Below are 17,696 nucleotides of genomic sequence, written 5' to 3' on the forward strand. Positions count from 1 at the left end.
CCGAGATCACCCAGCTACTAAGTGATGGGGTGAGGAATGGCACTTGATCTCTTTTAAAGCAAAACCCAAGTTCTTCAACAGGCTTTCGTTTCTGCCTGGAGTATGTGAAAATACTTACAGAATAAAGGTTTCCAGTGTCTACCACCCCCTCCTTTAAAAAGATAATCTACTTGTGTCTGTAGCTGTTCCCCAAAGCCTCATCATTTTTAAAATCGTATAAACTTCCCACGGAGGGTTTCTCAGACCCTGTGTAATCATACATTCTTTGTAGAAGATCAGACCGATCAAAAAGCCATTAACTAGGCACCTTTCTGCCAATGGCACTGGCCTGGGACTAGTCCACAAACAACTCTATCCACGGTTCCTGGAAACAAGGCTACCAAGCGTTTAGAACTACTTTAGCGAGCAACTGCCACAAGAAGAAGCAGAAGAGCCAACTCTCAAGTCTCTCCTGCCAGGCAGGATGCTGGCACCAAGTGCCTATGTCCACCTGGGTGTAATCACTAAGAGTCATGCCAGTCACCTCTCAAACTGGGCGTCATAGGCATATGTCTGGTTGATCCCTCCATTCGAAGCTGGTCCTGAAAGTTCCTACAAAAAACAAATGTGATGGACATGAATACCTCCTAGAAGGAACAGGTGTCGTACCGATTAGGAAATGGAAGTGGCAAGAACAAAACTGGAAATGTTGACATGCCCATTATTGGTGGCACTGTGCGAAAAACGAACAGGGACTTGGGTCATCTCAAAAATGACACCTAACTGTCAGGTGGTATATGGTATGCTGCTGTGATGAACACCCACAGCCTCTCATACTTGACACAAAACAGTCTATCAGAACAGCTCTGGGCAAAGTTTAAATGAACAAAGCAGACAACTCCTTTAAGCAAGGTGACACTACCTAATTCAATATTTGTCATCTTTGACTCTGGCTACTCCCCTTTGCAAAATTTATGCTCAACAAAGGTTTATGCAGGTATTAGGGGGGAAAATAAGCTCACTATTTGAGGGGAAGGAGAGCGTACTGGACTGACCGTGATGTCCAGGCACTGAGTCTTCTCCCAGGAGGCCTCACAAAGGGAATATGTTGGCCGTGGGTGTGGTCCTTGGCCCAGCAGCAACTGAATGGTTCTAAGAATGGAGCCATGGGAAATGGACGTGGGTAGGGCTCACACTGCCCAGTCTCTGAGTCTCCAGAATAAAACCAGAATGCCAAAAATCTGAGCTTGGACACTGGAGCGATGAGAGGGTGCCCCTCTCAAAGCTTAGCCGACCTGTGAGTGCGGGGGCTGGGGCCGCTTCACCACGGAATTTCCACTCTGCAAACATGCTGGACGAATGATGGAAGGAAACAAGAAACCAACCAACAGACAGACAGGCTCCCGGAGCCCAGGACACGCCAAAAGGTGGTGGAAACAGAAGCAGTCCGGACCCCAGCAGTGTCAAGGAGAGCCACGGGGGGGCAGGGATGGAAGGACTTGATGTTGGGCGAGGGGACCACACTGTCGGGATGGAAGGACTGATGTTGGGCGAGGAGACCTGGGGAAAGACTCACCTGAAAAGACAGAGGGCAAGTGTTCTTATGCTGGTCTGCCCTATCCTTAGCTCCACCCTTAGCTAGGCACTCTGCCAGAGTTTGGGATTCTGCCCCTTACAATGCAATAAAACATTTGAGCAAAAAACAAAATTTAACAAAGAACCAGCCACTGTTTTCATCACACACTTACTGAGCGGCCACAACAGTGTGACTGGTCTGCCATGGGAAGAAAGCTGGGATTTAAATCCACATGCAGTCTTAGGAGACCTACCAACACATGGACGATATTCCAGAAAAAGTACAATGATGTGAACTGGCATGGACTTACAGTTTCAGTACTAGAAACTTAGCACACTCCATCTGACAAATACATGGTTATTGGCTGCATGGGTGAACCTGGAAGGAAAGTCTATCGGGAGACATCCTGTGAATGCTCCTGACGGGGGCTGTGCAGATGGTGTCATGTAAGATGCTTTTGTGGAAGACCAGGTGCAGAAAATATCTCTGTAAATACCGTGACTACACCAAACTCGTTATGTAGGGTGAGTCTTCTGAGTTAGCTAAAACTGGAAACCTCCCCTTCCCTGCCATTTGTTCTGATAAAGGCACCTGGCTCCTGCTGGACTCCAGTAAACTCTGCTGGATGGCAAACTGCATTATCTCGTAATCTTCGTCTTGTAAATGCACATTTCTGCCATTGTCTTGAACGTGATAAGATTCCGGGATTTCAAAAACAGACTGATCAACCTCAAAGTTTGTGACCTGGGAAGCTGAAACACAAGGGGTGACAGTCCGGTGCCTGAATCAGTAAAATGAAGTTCCATTTTACGTTTATAATTTAAAATTAAAAAAAATTGTTTTTAATGTTTATTCACCCTTGAGAGACAGAAACAGAGCGTGAGTGGGGGAAGGGCAGAGAGAGAGAGGGAGACACCGAATCTGAAGCAGGCTCCAGGCTCTGAGCTGTCAGCACAGAGCCCGACGCGGGGCTTGAACCCACAGACTGTGAGATTGTGACCTGAGCTGAAGTCGGACTCAACTGACTGAGCCACCTAGGCACCCCCGTTTATAATTTAAAATTTATAAAAACATTTTCAGTTAAAAAAATGAGAGAATTAAAATGATTAAAATCAAGGCTTGCTATTATGTGAGAGATTTTGAGGAAGAAAAACCTTGACAGAGAAAAGTACCAAAATACCGCCTTTTTGTTTTTGTTTTTTTAATTTTAGTAATAAAATTAACTCATAGTCAAGAAAAATAAAGATTTCTCTCTCTCTCTCCACCCTCTTTCTCTTATTTCCAAAGTCCAGAGGTAACCAGTGTTTACTTGTATGTCTTTTGAGGAATGCAGTGCATATATGTGTATACTCAGTCACATCAAGATCTCTTTGTATTTTTTCCTTTTTATGAAATATGGTAAACACATGAAAAAAGTATAGGTCTGTAAACTAAAATAAAAAGATAATAACATGTCTATGTATCCCTCAACTAGCCCAAGACACAGAACACTATTTTTTACACAGTGAAAAAAAACAAAAATGAAAACAAATTGTTACGTTTCTATAAACTATCAATGAGTAACTAGAAAATAAAATTGAGTAAATAACCCATTTACAGTAGCATCCAAAAGAATTTGGATGGAAGGTAAGGGAGCCTAAGGAAATTTTGGGGGGTAACAGAATTATTCTACATCTTGATTGTGGTGGTGGTTACATAGGTACACACGTTTGTTAAAATGAACTAGGGGCACTGAACTAGGGGCACCTGAGTGGCTAGTTGAGCTTCCAACTCTTGATTTTGGCTCAGGTCATGATCCCAGGGTTGTTGAGGTTGTGCCCCTCATCAGGCTCTGCACTGACAGCGCAGAACCTGACTGGGATTCTCTCTACCCCTCCCCAACTCACTTTCCCTCAAAATAAGTAAATAAACTGTAAAATACATAAACTAAGGGCAGCTGGGTGGCTCAGTCAGTTAAGCCTTGACTTTGGCTCAGGTCATGATCTTGAAGTTCTTGAGTTTGAGCCCTGCATCGGGCTTTCTGCTGTCAGCACAGAGCCAACTTTGGATCTGCCCTTCTCTCTCCACCCCTCTCCCGCTTATGCTCTCTCTCTCTCAAAAATAAAATAAAATATACATTTTTAAAAAATGCACTGAACTGTCACACTTAAAGTGGGAGCATTCATACACCTCAATAAAGTTGGGTCTTAGGACTATGCTGTCTTTTTAATACAAGTGGGGTCATATTCTACAAGTTGTTTTTTCACGCACTCTAAATGAAATCTAAACTTTTCTCTCATTCAGAGCAGAGATCTACTTCATAAGACACTCCAATGTCAAAGTGAATAATTAGTTTATAATAACTGAATGTGTGTGTGTGTGTGTGTGTGTGTGTGTGTGTGTGTGTTTTAAATCACAAAGCCCCAACTTTTCTTTACCTGAATCCACCTGGGTCCCCTCCACATTCTGAGATCCAGTTTCTTCAGCAGTGCTACAGCCATTAACGTTTCCAAATGTAATCCGTGCATTTAAGACATGAAACAAAGGAATTTCTAACAAAATAAAAGCTTTTATAAATAAACTTTATGCGAATAATAACAGTAGCCATCATTTTCTGAGTGCTTACAGTGCTAGTAAATACTTTTTATAAGTCAATGTCAAATACTTTTTATAAGTAGGACTTCCCTAACATAACAACCCTCCCCGATATACAGATGGGGAAACTGAGATTCAGAGAGGTTAAGCAACTTTTCCTAGATCACAGTGAATAAGTGGTTGAGCCGGCATTGAACAATGTGTCACAAATACGCAACTGTCCAAAATTTAAGTTCCTTACAAGTTGTATGTGTTATAGATGGTGTTAGGCATTCCAGTGCGGGCCCTAAAACATACTGATGGTGTCCACGGTCTTCCTCAAGAAACTATCTGATCTGATGCTTAACTTAAGTAAGGTTTGACATGAAAACAATGAAGGTGTCACATTTTTGTGCCTTTTTACATCTGTTAGCATCATCGGTAAATAGAAGTGGTGGCTGGGGGATCTAATTCTGACATGCAAAAGAACCAAGAACCATGACACTTCTCCAGCCGTGGTAAGCGAGAAGGTAACTGTGGCCTGCTCCATCAGGTCTGCTACCTTTGCCTGATCATTTGATCAGCTGCCGCCTGCTACCTTTGCCTCAAATGCTCCGAAGCCCGGAAGCACATCCTGTCACCCACAAAAGCCTACAGATGCTCCGGGGTTTCCAGATGGTAGACGGTACCTATCTTGACAGGAAATCCAGGTGGGAACTCCAGCTTGATGAAATCTCTGAGCCGCGCAAAGTGAGCGCTAGTTCGGGCCATGAGGTCAATGATGGGGACGACCTGCTCCACGAGGGACAACGGAAAGTCCTCGCACATCCACAGCATCGCTTTAAACCTGCGGGACCGACCGACACAAGGCTGAGGCCGTCGTCCCCAGAGAAATGGGACCGCTTCTACGCAGCCAGCTAGACAACACCAGCTTCCTCACTGCCCCGTCTGCCCAGTCACCGTACTTCTCTTAATGCGGAGCAGGGAAGGGGCGAGACCCGTGAAGAATGCAGCTCACCGTGCAATCTGGCAATCAGGAGAAACGGCCTGCCCTGTGACCTCCCCCTGCAGCAGTCTGAATTGACTGAAGAAGCTGACAGCTGGTGCGATCATTTCATTTGATCAGCTGAAGCTTGTTGGCAGCAAAAAACACAAGGAATTCTTACATCCCATCTCTATTCTATTTGGAGAAGGGCTTAATAAGAAGATGGGCAATCTACTGTTAGCTTTTATCAGGTGAAGTAACTTCAAATTATGTTTAAAGGAAGGGGACACAAAAATGACAACAGGACACCAGGAAACAGCAGAACTTCTGAGACAAGAATCTGTAAGCTGAAAATGGCCGCTGAGTCTTACTTTTGCGTTCTAATCGTGAGCTCCTTCGGCCTTCCGATGTCCCGGTCTTTCAGATCAAACTCTTCATTAAAGTATTCATCCGGCGTGATGGCCGTGGGGTTGTTGGCGGTGGCACACTCTGTGGTGAGGTCCTGCCGAGCCAGAACTCGGGGGAATTAGAAATGCCAAATGGTGCTCCCAAGTGGAGGCCTACAGCACTCAGCCTCTGAGGCGGACACGTTAACCAACTACAGATCAGGAAGTTCGAGTCATTTCCTCTCCCCTTTTCTTTCAGTGATTGCGCTGAAAATCTATAAAGGCATTATGTAGCAAGCCTAATGGGTTTCCCCGTGTCAAAACATTTCTCCGCTCTCCTTTGCATTTTTATCTCCTGATTATAGAAACAGAGAAAGAAATATCTGACAGCATGGAAGATCTGGAAGGCATGGGAGTTTAAGTTCCACATCTGTCATGCTCTCGCTCAGGACACTGGAAAGGGAATCTCATTTCTCTGACCCTCTGCGATCGACTGTACCAACTTCATGTAGTTAGAAAGGATCAAGTCAGAAAATGTCTGTGAAGGCACTCGGTTGAAATAAAAAGTCCTGAATCCTGTTTAAGTTTACAGATGAGAAGGCACCTTCTACAGTCACAACCCTCCTCTAAAATTTTTACCTGCAAGATTCATCTAATTCTCTTCTAAATTTTTTTTTCAACGTTTTTTATTTATTTTTGGGACAGAGAGACAGAGCATGAACGGGGGAGGGGCAGAGAGAGAGAGGGAGACACAGAATCGGAAACAGGCTCCAGGCTCCGAGCCATCAGCCCAGAGCCTGACGCGGGGCTCGAACTCACGGACCACGAGATCGTGACCTGGCTGAAGTCGGACGCTTAACCGACTGCGCCACCCAGGCGCCCCTCTAATTCTCTTCTAAAAGAGTATCTCGAGTTCTGGCTTGGGAGCGCTCTTCAGCATTGCAGCCAGAGTGGCCTGTTCAGGATTCAGTAAATGCCATCGCGGCACAGAAAAGTCATGTCCTTTGTTGAACCTGAGAACTCGCTGCTTCCACTTACCCCTTGAGCACCAAACTGGTGTTCCACGGTTCCCAGCAAAGACTCCAGGGGGTTCCTGTCCGCTACAGAAGGGGGGAAAGGTTTAATGTCTAATATTATACCTTACTTGTGACTACAGAAAGAGATTCTCATGCTATCTTAAAGTTTTGGATCCCAGCCACCTACATCAGGAAGTCCATTTATGGATAGGGTGGCAAAATCATCCACAGTCAACCATCGGCTAATTTATCCCTTATAGGACATACTTTTTATCAGGGTCTCTAACCTAGATGAACAACAGCTACAAGAAGTAAAGCAGAAAAGCAGCAAGAGTTTGGATTCAGGAGTGAGGCTGACTGGGCCGCAGGGTCCTTATCTGTCAAACCAGAGTCCTGGTGGCAGTGGGGGCGGCAAACAGTAACTGAGCGCTGGCCTCACTGAGGGAACGTCTCAAAGGTTTGCGTGAGGGAGCTCATCTCATCCTCCCAAGCACCGCCGTTTCACTGCTGAGGGACCTGAGCCACAGAGGGTGCAGGTAACTTCACAAGGCCACAAGACTGGCCACCGGTGGGGCTGTGCGAGAACAACCACGTATTGGCAATGCTTTGGCTCACAGCCCCGGTTCTGTCCAAATCTTTCACGGTGAGAGTTTGGACTAAATCACTCATTCTGGTGAGAACTAGTCTCCGATATCCTTAGCTACCTTCCCTGCCTTCTTGTTTCTTCGGCAACGATTCGCCTGAATGGCTTTAACTCCCCTTGAAGCTAACTACAGGTAATACCTTCAAGAACAGGTCAGTCTAAAGGAGACTTTTGTAAAAAGGAAGTTAGGGCAAGGATTAGCCTGACCTGATCATGTTAACCCCCAAAATGAACGAAACCAACAAAGGCTCTCTCTAGCCTAAGGAAAAGCGGGGAGAATTACCTTTGTATCTCTTTTTTTCTTCCTCGGTCAGGTGTTCTGTCCGGATTTTGGTTATCACACTCACATTGTTTACTGTGTAAACCTTGGGAAACGTGTGCAAAAGAAAACAGTGACACAGGGAATCAAAACTCAAAAAATAAGCATAGCAAGAGCAAGAATGCTGAAGCCAAAAAATAAATAAAGAAAAGAAAAAAAAAATTCCAGCAAAATAAAAATGAGAAATGGTTGACAATCATTAGGATCCCTCCGAGAAAATATACAAGCTAATCAACTTAGAAATGCATCAGCAACTACTTGGCATCTCTGACAGTTTTAAAGACCGAGGAGTAAACGGGGCAGGGACGGGCTGCATCTCCCTGCCTGCCCTTTGTGTTGCTAATCGCTCTCAAACAAATGTCCTGATGTTGAGGCCTCCCAGCTGGATTTCTAGCGCTAAGGCACCCAAACTGGCCCCACGTACTTCTCTGCTGATTTGTGGCGATCTTATAATAGGACGGACTTAGACAGCCATCTGCTGGGCAGAAGGAAAACGGAATGAACACAAGGTTCTCTCTACCTGTGAGGCTTCAGAGGAAACCAGCGAGTCACTACTTAAAAGGGATTCCATCGATGGACAAAAAATTATTTTCACCGCCAGAGTGAATGCTCTGTTGTCAAGGTTGACTGAGAAATTTGGGGGTCTGGAAGATCAAATCTCACGGTAAACAGAGAATTAGCTGTATGCCATACGTGGATTCCCAACGTTCAAAGACTGAGGAAGCAGTGGAACGACTGTGTCTAAATGTGTCTCGCTGAGCATGACGTAAGCCTCTTTGCCCCCTCCGAGGTCACCAGAGGATCCTGCGGCACCGCACTCCGGCATGGGAGCCATCAGTCCCTGCTGTACTGCAGGGCTAACGAAAGGCCAGGAGACAGAGGCGTCCCAGCTAACAAGATGCCAGATGACTCGACTGACAGTTGTCTGCACTATGACAACTACGTTCTTAACGCACTGATGTCATGTAAGTGGGTGTCAGGCCACTGGGTCCAATTAGGCTGACTACGAAAATGGAGGCTCATTAAAGCTACTTTACTTTTTTTTTTTTTTTTAACCCACTCAGGTTATTAAAAAAAAAAAAAAGATCAACATGCAGGTTTCAGTCTAATCCTTGCTTTTTCTGCTTAAAGAATTAAAGGAACAGTCACTCCTCTGGGGACAACTGGCACCCGGGTTCATTTCTCTACGACATAGTTTCTCTTTTGGCATACCTAGGGACCTCCTCAGGACATGCGAGCCCATTTTCTGCACATCAGATCAGATACAAATCCACGTGAGAGACACTAAGCAGCATTTTTTCCCCCAGAGCATCTCCACGGCACAGATGCATGAAAAAATCTGAACAGACTCCTCATTTGCATAGAAGCTAAATAGCTATATTAAATCTTATTTTAAGAGTTTCCTTTTACCTTTGCTTCGTAACCATTAACAACTTCTGCTTTATCTGTCCTCCAGCCCCAGAATCCGGATTTAGTTCTGATAAAAAGTGAACACCACAAATTTCTACATGTACAATATGCCATTCAGATTTATCCCTGCAGCCTTTACAGTTTATTTCCCCCAGCTTAAGTTGGTGAAGGACACTTGGAGATTACGGTCCTATTGTCCACAAAAGGATGCTCTCAGTGACAGATGGCTTAAGTAGCCCCACCCCCTCCCACTGTTACTAATCAGCTCGCCTCACCCCTGGCATAGAAAGCCTCCGTTCTTGGCGTCTTTACAAAAACTGCCAGCACAGGCGACAAAGGTGGTGACATTGACTGGACAGCTGTCCTAAAGAAATGAGTGACGATGACCAGCGTCCAGGGGCTTGCCACGAGGTGGTATCTGGGTCAGAGCATTTATCCGGATCACCTTAACTGTGGGTATGGACATCAGTGGCTCTGTCCCCATGAGCAGCCGCATCTCAACTGAGGAATTCTTAGAACAACGAGGCACAGACCATCCTGCTCCTCAGGAGAGAGCGGGTGGGGCAGGAACTCCTCACTGTGGCGAGCTGCTTGGAGAAGCCATTAATGCCTGCAAAATGGCTTGGGAGTCACACGTTTTACCAGGTTTGGTGCAGCAGGGGAAAGGATGTTGAAAGCAGTTTTCCAGCCCAGACAATGACTCCAGGTCTGTAGGACTGCTATTAAAGTAGCCTAGCATCCCAGCAGCAACGACAGCACTGCTAAAGTGCCTGAAAACCCAGTTATTCGACTCAACATACTCCTGGGGAAAAATGCATTTAGGAACCAAGAGCAGCCAAGAGGTTCTGGTTCTTTTTCAAAGCAGCGCGTCCTGGGAAATACTACCACTCACAGGGAAGCCCTGAAAAGCCTGGTCTGCCCTTTTGTCTAGGACATCACATCCTAGCTCCACTGTGACTGCTGCACTTGGCCCTGCGTAGGACAACTGCCTGCCTTCCACCCTGACCCCAGAGGAAAGTGGGGACATCACGCAGGAAGCTCCGGGAGCCAGCAGATTAGCCAGCTCACAAAGATCCGTGTAATTTGCGTCTCGTGTTTCCAGTTTCATTAGTCCAGACAGGGCATACAGAGTTTTATGTGTATGTTACAGCTCATCAGAGAAAGGAAGGACCAGGGCTTTAATTTTCCAAGTAGTTGTCCACAATTAGTGCAGCATGACCCACGGAGGGAGAGAGGGAAACCCCAAAGGGATTACACCAAATGCTAGCTATCTCCACTTTACACTTCAGAAACAAAACCGCAATCCTGGGGGCGGGGGGGGCAGGGTCCACACTGATTAACAAACCAGAGTCGCCTCTTAGGCTTCAATAATTGAAAATCAAGATCGTCCTTTTATAGTTAACAAAGTCAGTCCTCGGTTCCTTGCCTTTCACCTAGTCACTTGATATTCTGGCCTGGGAAAGGACTGCTTTCTGGCACACGGTCTGCCGAGGTACCAAAGGACGACTCCATCTGCCCCACTTCGTCCCGTGAGCATGCTGGGGAGACGGAGCCGCCCCCTCTCCCTGGAGACCGCTAGGCTGCTCACTCCTTTGCATCCGCTCAACTGGCAATCCTGGCTGCTCTGCCTCCCTTTCCATCCCCACGCTGACAGCTTGGTTATTAAATTCGGCATCCTATTTTAAGCCCAAAATCCTAATAACTCCTCAACCCTTGATTAACTTTAGGCACAGAGGCATCTGAAGATGACAGGGCAAGACCCAGCTCCCCCTCTGCATTTTTACCTCTGCCCTTCTCCGCTGAGGCTGCCACACCAAAAGCCGCTGAGCAAGCCCTGTGGCTTGGAGGCTGCTATGCAATTCAGAGAGAGGCTCTGAGGGCAGCAGAGAATGTTCTGTTTTAGGTTGCCAGAGCATACTCTTTCAGAGAAGAGAAAAACCCAGACTGCAGCCAGAGGGGACATACTGGCAGGCCAAAAACTCATGCAGGAAGCAAGCATCAAGCTCTCAGCAACAGATCAGAAGAAAGAAATGGATGAAAACGACTCTCCTAAGAGAGCACACCTTCCGAAGTCAATCAAACGCATGCTCCCACCTCCAGTAAGGAGGTGTGCACTTTCTCTACCAGCAAATCTCACACTCAAGTGGCTCAAACCCTTGCTCGATGCATAAGCAGCTCACTGACTGCATATACTGAGTTCTGAGCACCACAGAAAAAAAGCAGCTGTTTTCCAGAAATCCTCTCTCAGAGACCCGCTGTCAGTTGCCAAAGGAGGTTAACCTGAACCGTCTGAAGAACTAGTGACCATACAAATCCCAGAGGTGCCTCAGCCCTCAGTAAAAATGGGAAGTGCCACCGTTTCCCATTTGCCCTCCGTGGGGTAGCCGCCAGTAATGGGCACACGCTTTGTAAGTTACATGTCAGAACAGTGACTCTAGCAACTCTGCCGATGACCCAGAGGGAACGGCGGCTCTCCTCATGGCATCGTAGAGTCGTGGGGGCTTTAGCAACGTCATCCCGAGATTCACTCCTTTCTTTCTTTCAGGTAAGGAAGCAGAAACGTGGAGAGACAGAGCCACCTCCCCAAAGCCACATGGTTACTTAGCAGCCCTGCCAGTGGCATTCAGTCCTTCCAACTTCCACCTCCGCAGCCGGGCCGTGGCACTGAGGACAGGGCCCGCTATTTCCCAGCTTTACGAACAGAGCCCTTTGCTGCAGGGGCCCTCCCTGTCTACAGAGGTGTGTGCCGAAGCCTGAAGGAGTCTTCCCGAGATGCTACCAGGTAAAGCCACGGCCCATTCCTGACAGACAGCCGTCACCTGGCAAGGCTGGGGTGCCAGGAGACTGGTGATGGGGGACTGAGCCTGCCTCCCAGGGCTACCGCTGCCAACACAGCAGCAGTACTGGGACACCACGTGGGCTGGCATTTGGCTTTCTCTTCTACTGCTAACAGATGCCCTAATTCCACAGCTTCATCTAAATCAGAAGAAAAAGGGCACTTGAGTCTTATGTTTGACTCAACAGAAAAGTTTGTCTCACTAACATATTTTATGGAAACAAAGAAGAAAAGAAAAAGGAAAAAAAAGAGGAGAGTTAGTATATCCATTAAGAGTAAAGAAAGCCTAGATCCAGGATAATGTGTGTCCACGTTAGCTCAGGTTATGCTGCTTTGGTTTACAGAGAGCTGGATGTGACATCCTAGGCAAACGCTCAGGGCTCTTACAGATTCCCTCAGCTCAGTGCGTTCTGTGGGGAAATCACTCAGGCTAACAGCTCTGACAGCTTCCGCCTGCCTTACATTCCGAACCTCTTCATGCCTCTGCAGGGCTCAGAGGCAGATGACCAGAGACAGTGTTCTCATCCAGGTGAACCAAGGCACAAACCTCTCCAGAAGCTTCTTCTGGTGGAGTCTGGAATAGAACTGCAATCCCTCCAGACTCTTGGCTCTAAACTATTAGGCCTCACAGGGGAAGAGAACCACATTTAACTATATGGTAAGAGTGGATCTGACTAGTATCAGTACAACCACAATCAATACTGGGTCAATTCTAGCTTCCAGAAACTCGCAAAGCTCCATGGTCTGGGACTAGGGGGTCTTGTGGGTCCCCAAACACCAAAACAAAAATAAAATTCAAGTAAAATCCATTAGAAAGGGCCCATAAAAGAGCATGAAGATGTTTCTCCAAGACTTAACCAACGTTAATGTCTATAAAATGATCTGTGAAAGAGGATGTCAGCTATGGCTTCTTTTTGGTTAGAACAGAGAGCAACTTGAAAATCCACTAGCGCTTATTATGCCGTATTAGAGAAATCCCAATCCACCCATAATTTCCAATTCATATCTACATGCCACCAAAGATGGCAGTAAAGGGATCAGACATTAAAATGCAGAACCTAAATGCGTACCTTTCAAAAGCAATATTTTTAGTATCGAGGCTGGTGTTAATGACTGGGCTCGTGAGCCGTCTCTCAACTTCCCTACTTTTTGGCTTCATCAAGTCCAGGGTGAGGCGCTCCATTTCTTGGGACAGGTCAAAGTGCTCGGTGGTGACCACCCTGTCATCATGGTTGACTTCCATCAGCTCCGCCCGGTTGTCTGTTAACGGAAACAAGAACGTAACTAAGGGCCATGCCAGCAAGATGCAAAAACAAGGAAGCCTCAAAAGTTAAAATGCATTGTCTTTCACATTTGCCCCCCACCAAGGGCCACCTACCAGATAAAACCTGAATACTATGATTACTGACCACTTACTTACGTGGGGATTATCCGGCCAGTTTGCCACAACCCACAGGAGGCTCGGGGCCGTCTTCCCCAAAGTTGCAGACATTTACAACAATATGCATTATTTGTTAGCAATACATCTGTGTACTTTTTAAAATATACCATTTACACAATTAACATAAATCATTTATGCACAACATTGGGCTGACAATGCCACTTTTCTCACCCTCTGATAGGAGGATCATGCCTTCTTACAGAGGGGATATAAAGAGATACAAGACAGAGTCTCAAATTCTGGGCTCAGGAATGTGGGACATTCCAAATGGTGACAGTGTTTGGTGGTAATGATAGGGGCTAGAGAATGAACAGAACTATCCAAAGTGTTACAGCTCCTTTAGAATTTGTCTAGCAGGCTTTCCGGTCCTTACCAGAAGACCCCTTAAAAACAAACAAACAAACAAACAAACAAACAAACAAAACCCCAGAGAAACAGAGAGAGAGAGAGAGAACTATCCAAAAAAGAAATAGAGGAATTGAGAGTTGAATAATTAACAAGAATAACCAACAAAAACAAAAAACATAAAACACATGCCCCAGACAGTATCAGATAAGGTACAGGAATGCAAACACATTTTGATGGTTAAAAATCACTCTTGTCGGGGTGCCTGGGTAGCTCAGTCAGTTAAGCGTCTGACTTCAGCTCAGGTCATGATCCCACGGTTTGTGGGTTCGAGCCCCGTGTCTGGCTCTGTGCTGACAGCTAAGAGCCTGGAGCCTGCTTCGGATTCTGTGTCTCCCTCTCTCCCTTTCTCTGCCCCTCCCCTGCTCAAGCTCTGTTTCTCTCTCTCTCTCTCTCAAAAAGTAAATAAACAAAAAAAAAAATTAAAAATCACTCTGTCACTTAGTGTGAACACTGATTATGAAAACTGAATAGAATCACTCACCTTCTCCCTTAAATATAAAACTGCGCCTCCCTCTTATCCAGCTCATGTTCTCAAATCCCAGCAACGTGATATCCACACGCAGTTTGGCACCACTTTTCCAAATGCGACAGACATCATTCGGGCATATTCTGGAAACCAAGGGCACTGGAGAAGAGAAGTGTACTACTGAGGAAAAACTCGAGGGCCAAGCAGAGCACACAGGCCCAAGGAATCAGGATTCCAGCTTTAATAATAAAAAGACAGGAGCGGCACGCATGACGGTGACCCTCAGAACTGGGTGTGGCTCCCCCACTTACAATAGGGAAGCCACTTTTCAAAACTAAAAACGGACCTTTTGTTCTGTAGCTCTTTATGGAGGTGCAGATGTGTCTTTGTCCAGACACATGAATTTCCCAAGGACATCCCTGATCCCAACACGGACCTGTCTTTTTGACCATCATCAGGGCTACCGAATGTGTCCATCTGGCCTTCTTGCTCACATATGCTGCTCCTACCACGTCGCTGTGCCCTAACACACTGGCATATCCGCCCCTCAAAATATCAAGCCTAAAATATCTGAAAAATGCAGATATGTGCATGAGAGAAGAACTTGTGAGTTTTCCAGAAGAACCTGAAGTTCTCTTCTTTCCCATACTTTTTTACTTCATTTAAATGTTTCATTACGAATGTGACTTCTTGCCTGGAAGGGAAGTCAGAGTGAAATGGCTGGCAGCCTGGGAGTTAGGAGCTGTTATTAACTGATCTACAAGGAATAAAAGTGGAACATCTATGAAAATTACTGTCAGTCACTTTGCCTTACATAAGATTTTGGAGCAATACATCCACTTTGTGAAAAATCAAGCTATTCCAACATCCATCTCCTCCTCTTCTTTCTAATAACAAGTTTAAAAGAAGCAAGTTGAACCACATTAGGAAATGAGTAATAAATTACGGTAAATCTTCTTACTAAAATTGTAGCCATTTAAAGTGACGTCTTAAAAAACTAATAATATGGACAAGTGTCTCCTATTAAGTGACAAAAAGTGGAGAAAAAACTGTCTCTATATTATATTTACAGATACTTGGGAGAAAAATCTCTGTGCGTAGGGGCAAAAACGAGAAGGAAAACATCCAAAGCATTAACAGCTTAAGTTGTGCTTAAGTGAGACTATAGGTGACGGTTTTTCTTTATTTTTTTTACTATGCATTTCTTAGACTTAAAAATATATACACATTAAAATCTTAGAAAGGAAAAATAAACTTCTATTCAGGGTCAATACATCTGGAAACAAATAAATTTTAAGCCCAGAGCCACTCACCCCAGCTGGTGAATTCCCATTTCATCTGCACATAGAAATCCGGAGCCTGAAGGACAAAGGTTTAAAGTAAATGACCCTTGGCGCTATAAACTAAATGCAAACATGGTAAGGGTTAATGAGGTTTTAGAGGGGGAGGAGGAGAGAACAGAGAAAATAAGAAGAAACATAAAATGCAAACCCGTCAAAAATAAGTGCTTATTTTATACGCAGGCTGATATTTTACCTCGATATAAAGTATGTCTAGACAGTCAATAAAGTTAACTGAAGGCAACAAGGTTAGAGGGGGATAAAATCAAATCTGATTTAGGACAGTCTGGTTCCTAACAGTAGCAGAGAGATGAGCCTGGAAGATGGGCTTACGCACTGCCATGCAGTGTGGGTAACAGACTGTCCTGGGCAGCGAGAAAGGAATGTCAAGTCCGTCTATTCTACAGGGAACTTGACTGTAAAAGTTTGTGTGCTGGCAAGTGCTTCATATTCACTGGACCTCGAAACCAGAAGAGGCTGCCAGACATCACTTCCCCAGGAAATTGATTTTCCCTCCAGTTAAGAGACTTCTGCCCTCATTTTCCTCTTAAACTTTTAGTACTTGGCTTTATAAAATTTTACACCACCAGAGCAGCCCTGTTTTAGGATGACTTTCTGACCTACCATGAATTCTGTAATTTTCTTTTAATGTTTATTTATTTTTGACATAGAAAGAGTGTGCACACATAGGGGGTTAGGGGGTTGGGGGTGGGGAGGAGGAGAGAGAAAGGAAGACAGAGAATCCAAAGCAGGCTCGGTCAGCACAGAGCCCGATGTGGGGCTCGAACCCACCAATGAGATCATGACCTGAGCCAAAGTCGGATGCTCAACCAACTGAGCCACCCAGGCGCCCCTGATCTGCCAGGAATTTTTACAGAAGGTTCTTGGAGAGCTCTTAAGAAGTCCAGCAGTTACCATCCAAGAAGAGAAATGCTAGAAATCCCAGATGTTGTTCTGTTCCTTCCCACCCCCGTGGTTTGTCACAGTTTTTACAGGACAGGACAGGAAGGGCAAGGATCTAGCCTAGAGTAAAACCAGAATTCCAGTGATGGGCAAAGGCCCTCTGAGGGGCAGCACACAAGAAAAGGTGGGCTTGTTTTAAGGAGACTGTTGAAAGACAAAATGTCAACCACAGCATCTCGTGCCACTGAGCACACAGGTCATTCACAGGCTGTCTACACCTTCAAGCAGAGAGCACAGTACAATGCAGTTTACTGCTATGGATCAATACAGGTAAGAAAAGAAAGTCCTTTACACTGAATTTTTTAAAAGAGGGTGAGTCCACATTAAGTCATTTGCTGTTTTGCTGAGTGGGCAGATGTGTTTTTAGTTCCTCCTCCGGTACGTTAGATAAGAAAACAATAAACCCACTTGGTCTTTGCACACCAGACACAACTGTTTAAAAACAATGCATACGACCATTTCGTATTTCATGGAAGGATTCATGCAGCCCATGAAGAAGGAGTATCTCTAGGAATGCTTTTGCTTGAGTGTCATACAAATATGTCTTTAAAAAAGAGTGCTCACAGCAAAGGAAACAATCAGTAAAACTAAAAGGCAACCAACAGAATGGGAGAAGATATTTGCAAACAACATATCAGACAAAGGGTTAGTATCCAAAATCTATAGAGAACTTATCAAACTCAACACCCAAAAAACAAATAATCCAGTGAAGAAATGGGCAAAAGACATGAATAGACACTTCTCCAAAGAAGACATCCAGATGGCCCAACTGACACATGAAAAAAATGCTCAACATCACTCATCATCAGGGAAATACAAATCAAAACCACAATGAGATACCACCTCACACCTCTCAGAATGGCTAACATTAACAACTCAGGCAACAACAGATGTTGGTGGGGATGCAGAGAAAGAGGATCTCTTTTGCACTGCGAACTGGTGGGAATGCAAACTGGTGCAGCCACTGTGGAAAACAGTGTGGAGGTTCCTCAAAAAACTAAAAATAGAACTACCCTACAACCCAGCAATTGCACTACTATGTATTTATCCAAGGGATACAGGGGTGCTGTTTCAAAGGGGCACGTGCACCCCCATGTTTATAGCAGCACTATCAACAATAGCCAAAGTATGCAAAGAGCCCAAATGTCCATCAATGGATGAATGGATAAAGAAGATGTGGTGTATATATATATATATATATATATCTATATATACATATACATACATACATACAATGGAGTATTATTACTCGGCAATCAAAAAGAATGAAATCTTGCCATTTGCAACTACATGGATGGAACTGGAGGGTATTATGCTAAGTGAAATTAGTCAGAGAAAGACAAAAATCATATGACTTCACTCATATGAGGACTTT

At 45.1% G+C, this 17,696-nt stretch overlaps 1 protein-coding gene and 1 non-coding gene across 3 annotated transcripts in view; one reads left to right on the forward strand and one right to left on the reverse strand.

Moving 5' to 3' along the window:
* Positions 1–17,696, reverse strand: part of ANKRD13A (ankyrin repeat domain 13A) — a 33,034-nt gene that overhangs the window by 2,262 nt on the left and 13,076 nt on the right. The window contains exons 4-14 of one of the 2 annotated variants that reach the window (XM_049619142.1): positions 15,332–15,377; positions 14,034–14,177; positions 12,774–12,963; positions 8,868–8,934; positions 7,422–7,503; positions 6,518–6,579; positions 5,465–5,595; positions 4,798–4,955; positions 3,973–4,086; positions 2,147–2,307; positions 524–591 (exon numbers count right to left, since the gene is read on the reverse strand). In XM_049619142.1, the coding sequence (XP_049475099.1) occupies positions 524–591; positions 2,147–2,307; positions 3,973–4,086; positions 4,798–4,955; positions 5,465–5,595; positions 6,518–6,579; positions 7,422–7,503; positions 8,868–8,934; positions 12,774–12,963; positions 14,034–14,177; positions 15,332–15,377 (1,223 nt within the window). The other variant, XM_049619143.1, reaches the window with a different exon arrangement.
* LOC125914944 (U7 small nuclear RNA) lies at positions 13,468–13,529 on the forward strand. The gene has a single exon (XR_007455497.1). It is a non-coding gene; the product is annotated as a U7 small nuclear RNA (small nuclear RNA).

The sequence above is a fragment of the Panthera uncia genome, assembly GCF_023721935.1.
Source record: "Panthera uncia isolate 11264 chromosome D3 unlocalized genomic scaffold, Puncia_PCG_1.0 HiC_scaffold_8, whole genome shotgun sequence".
Taxonomy (NCBI): domain Eukaryota; kingdom Metazoa; phylum Chordata; class Mammalia; order Carnivora; family Felidae; genus Panthera; species Panthera uncia.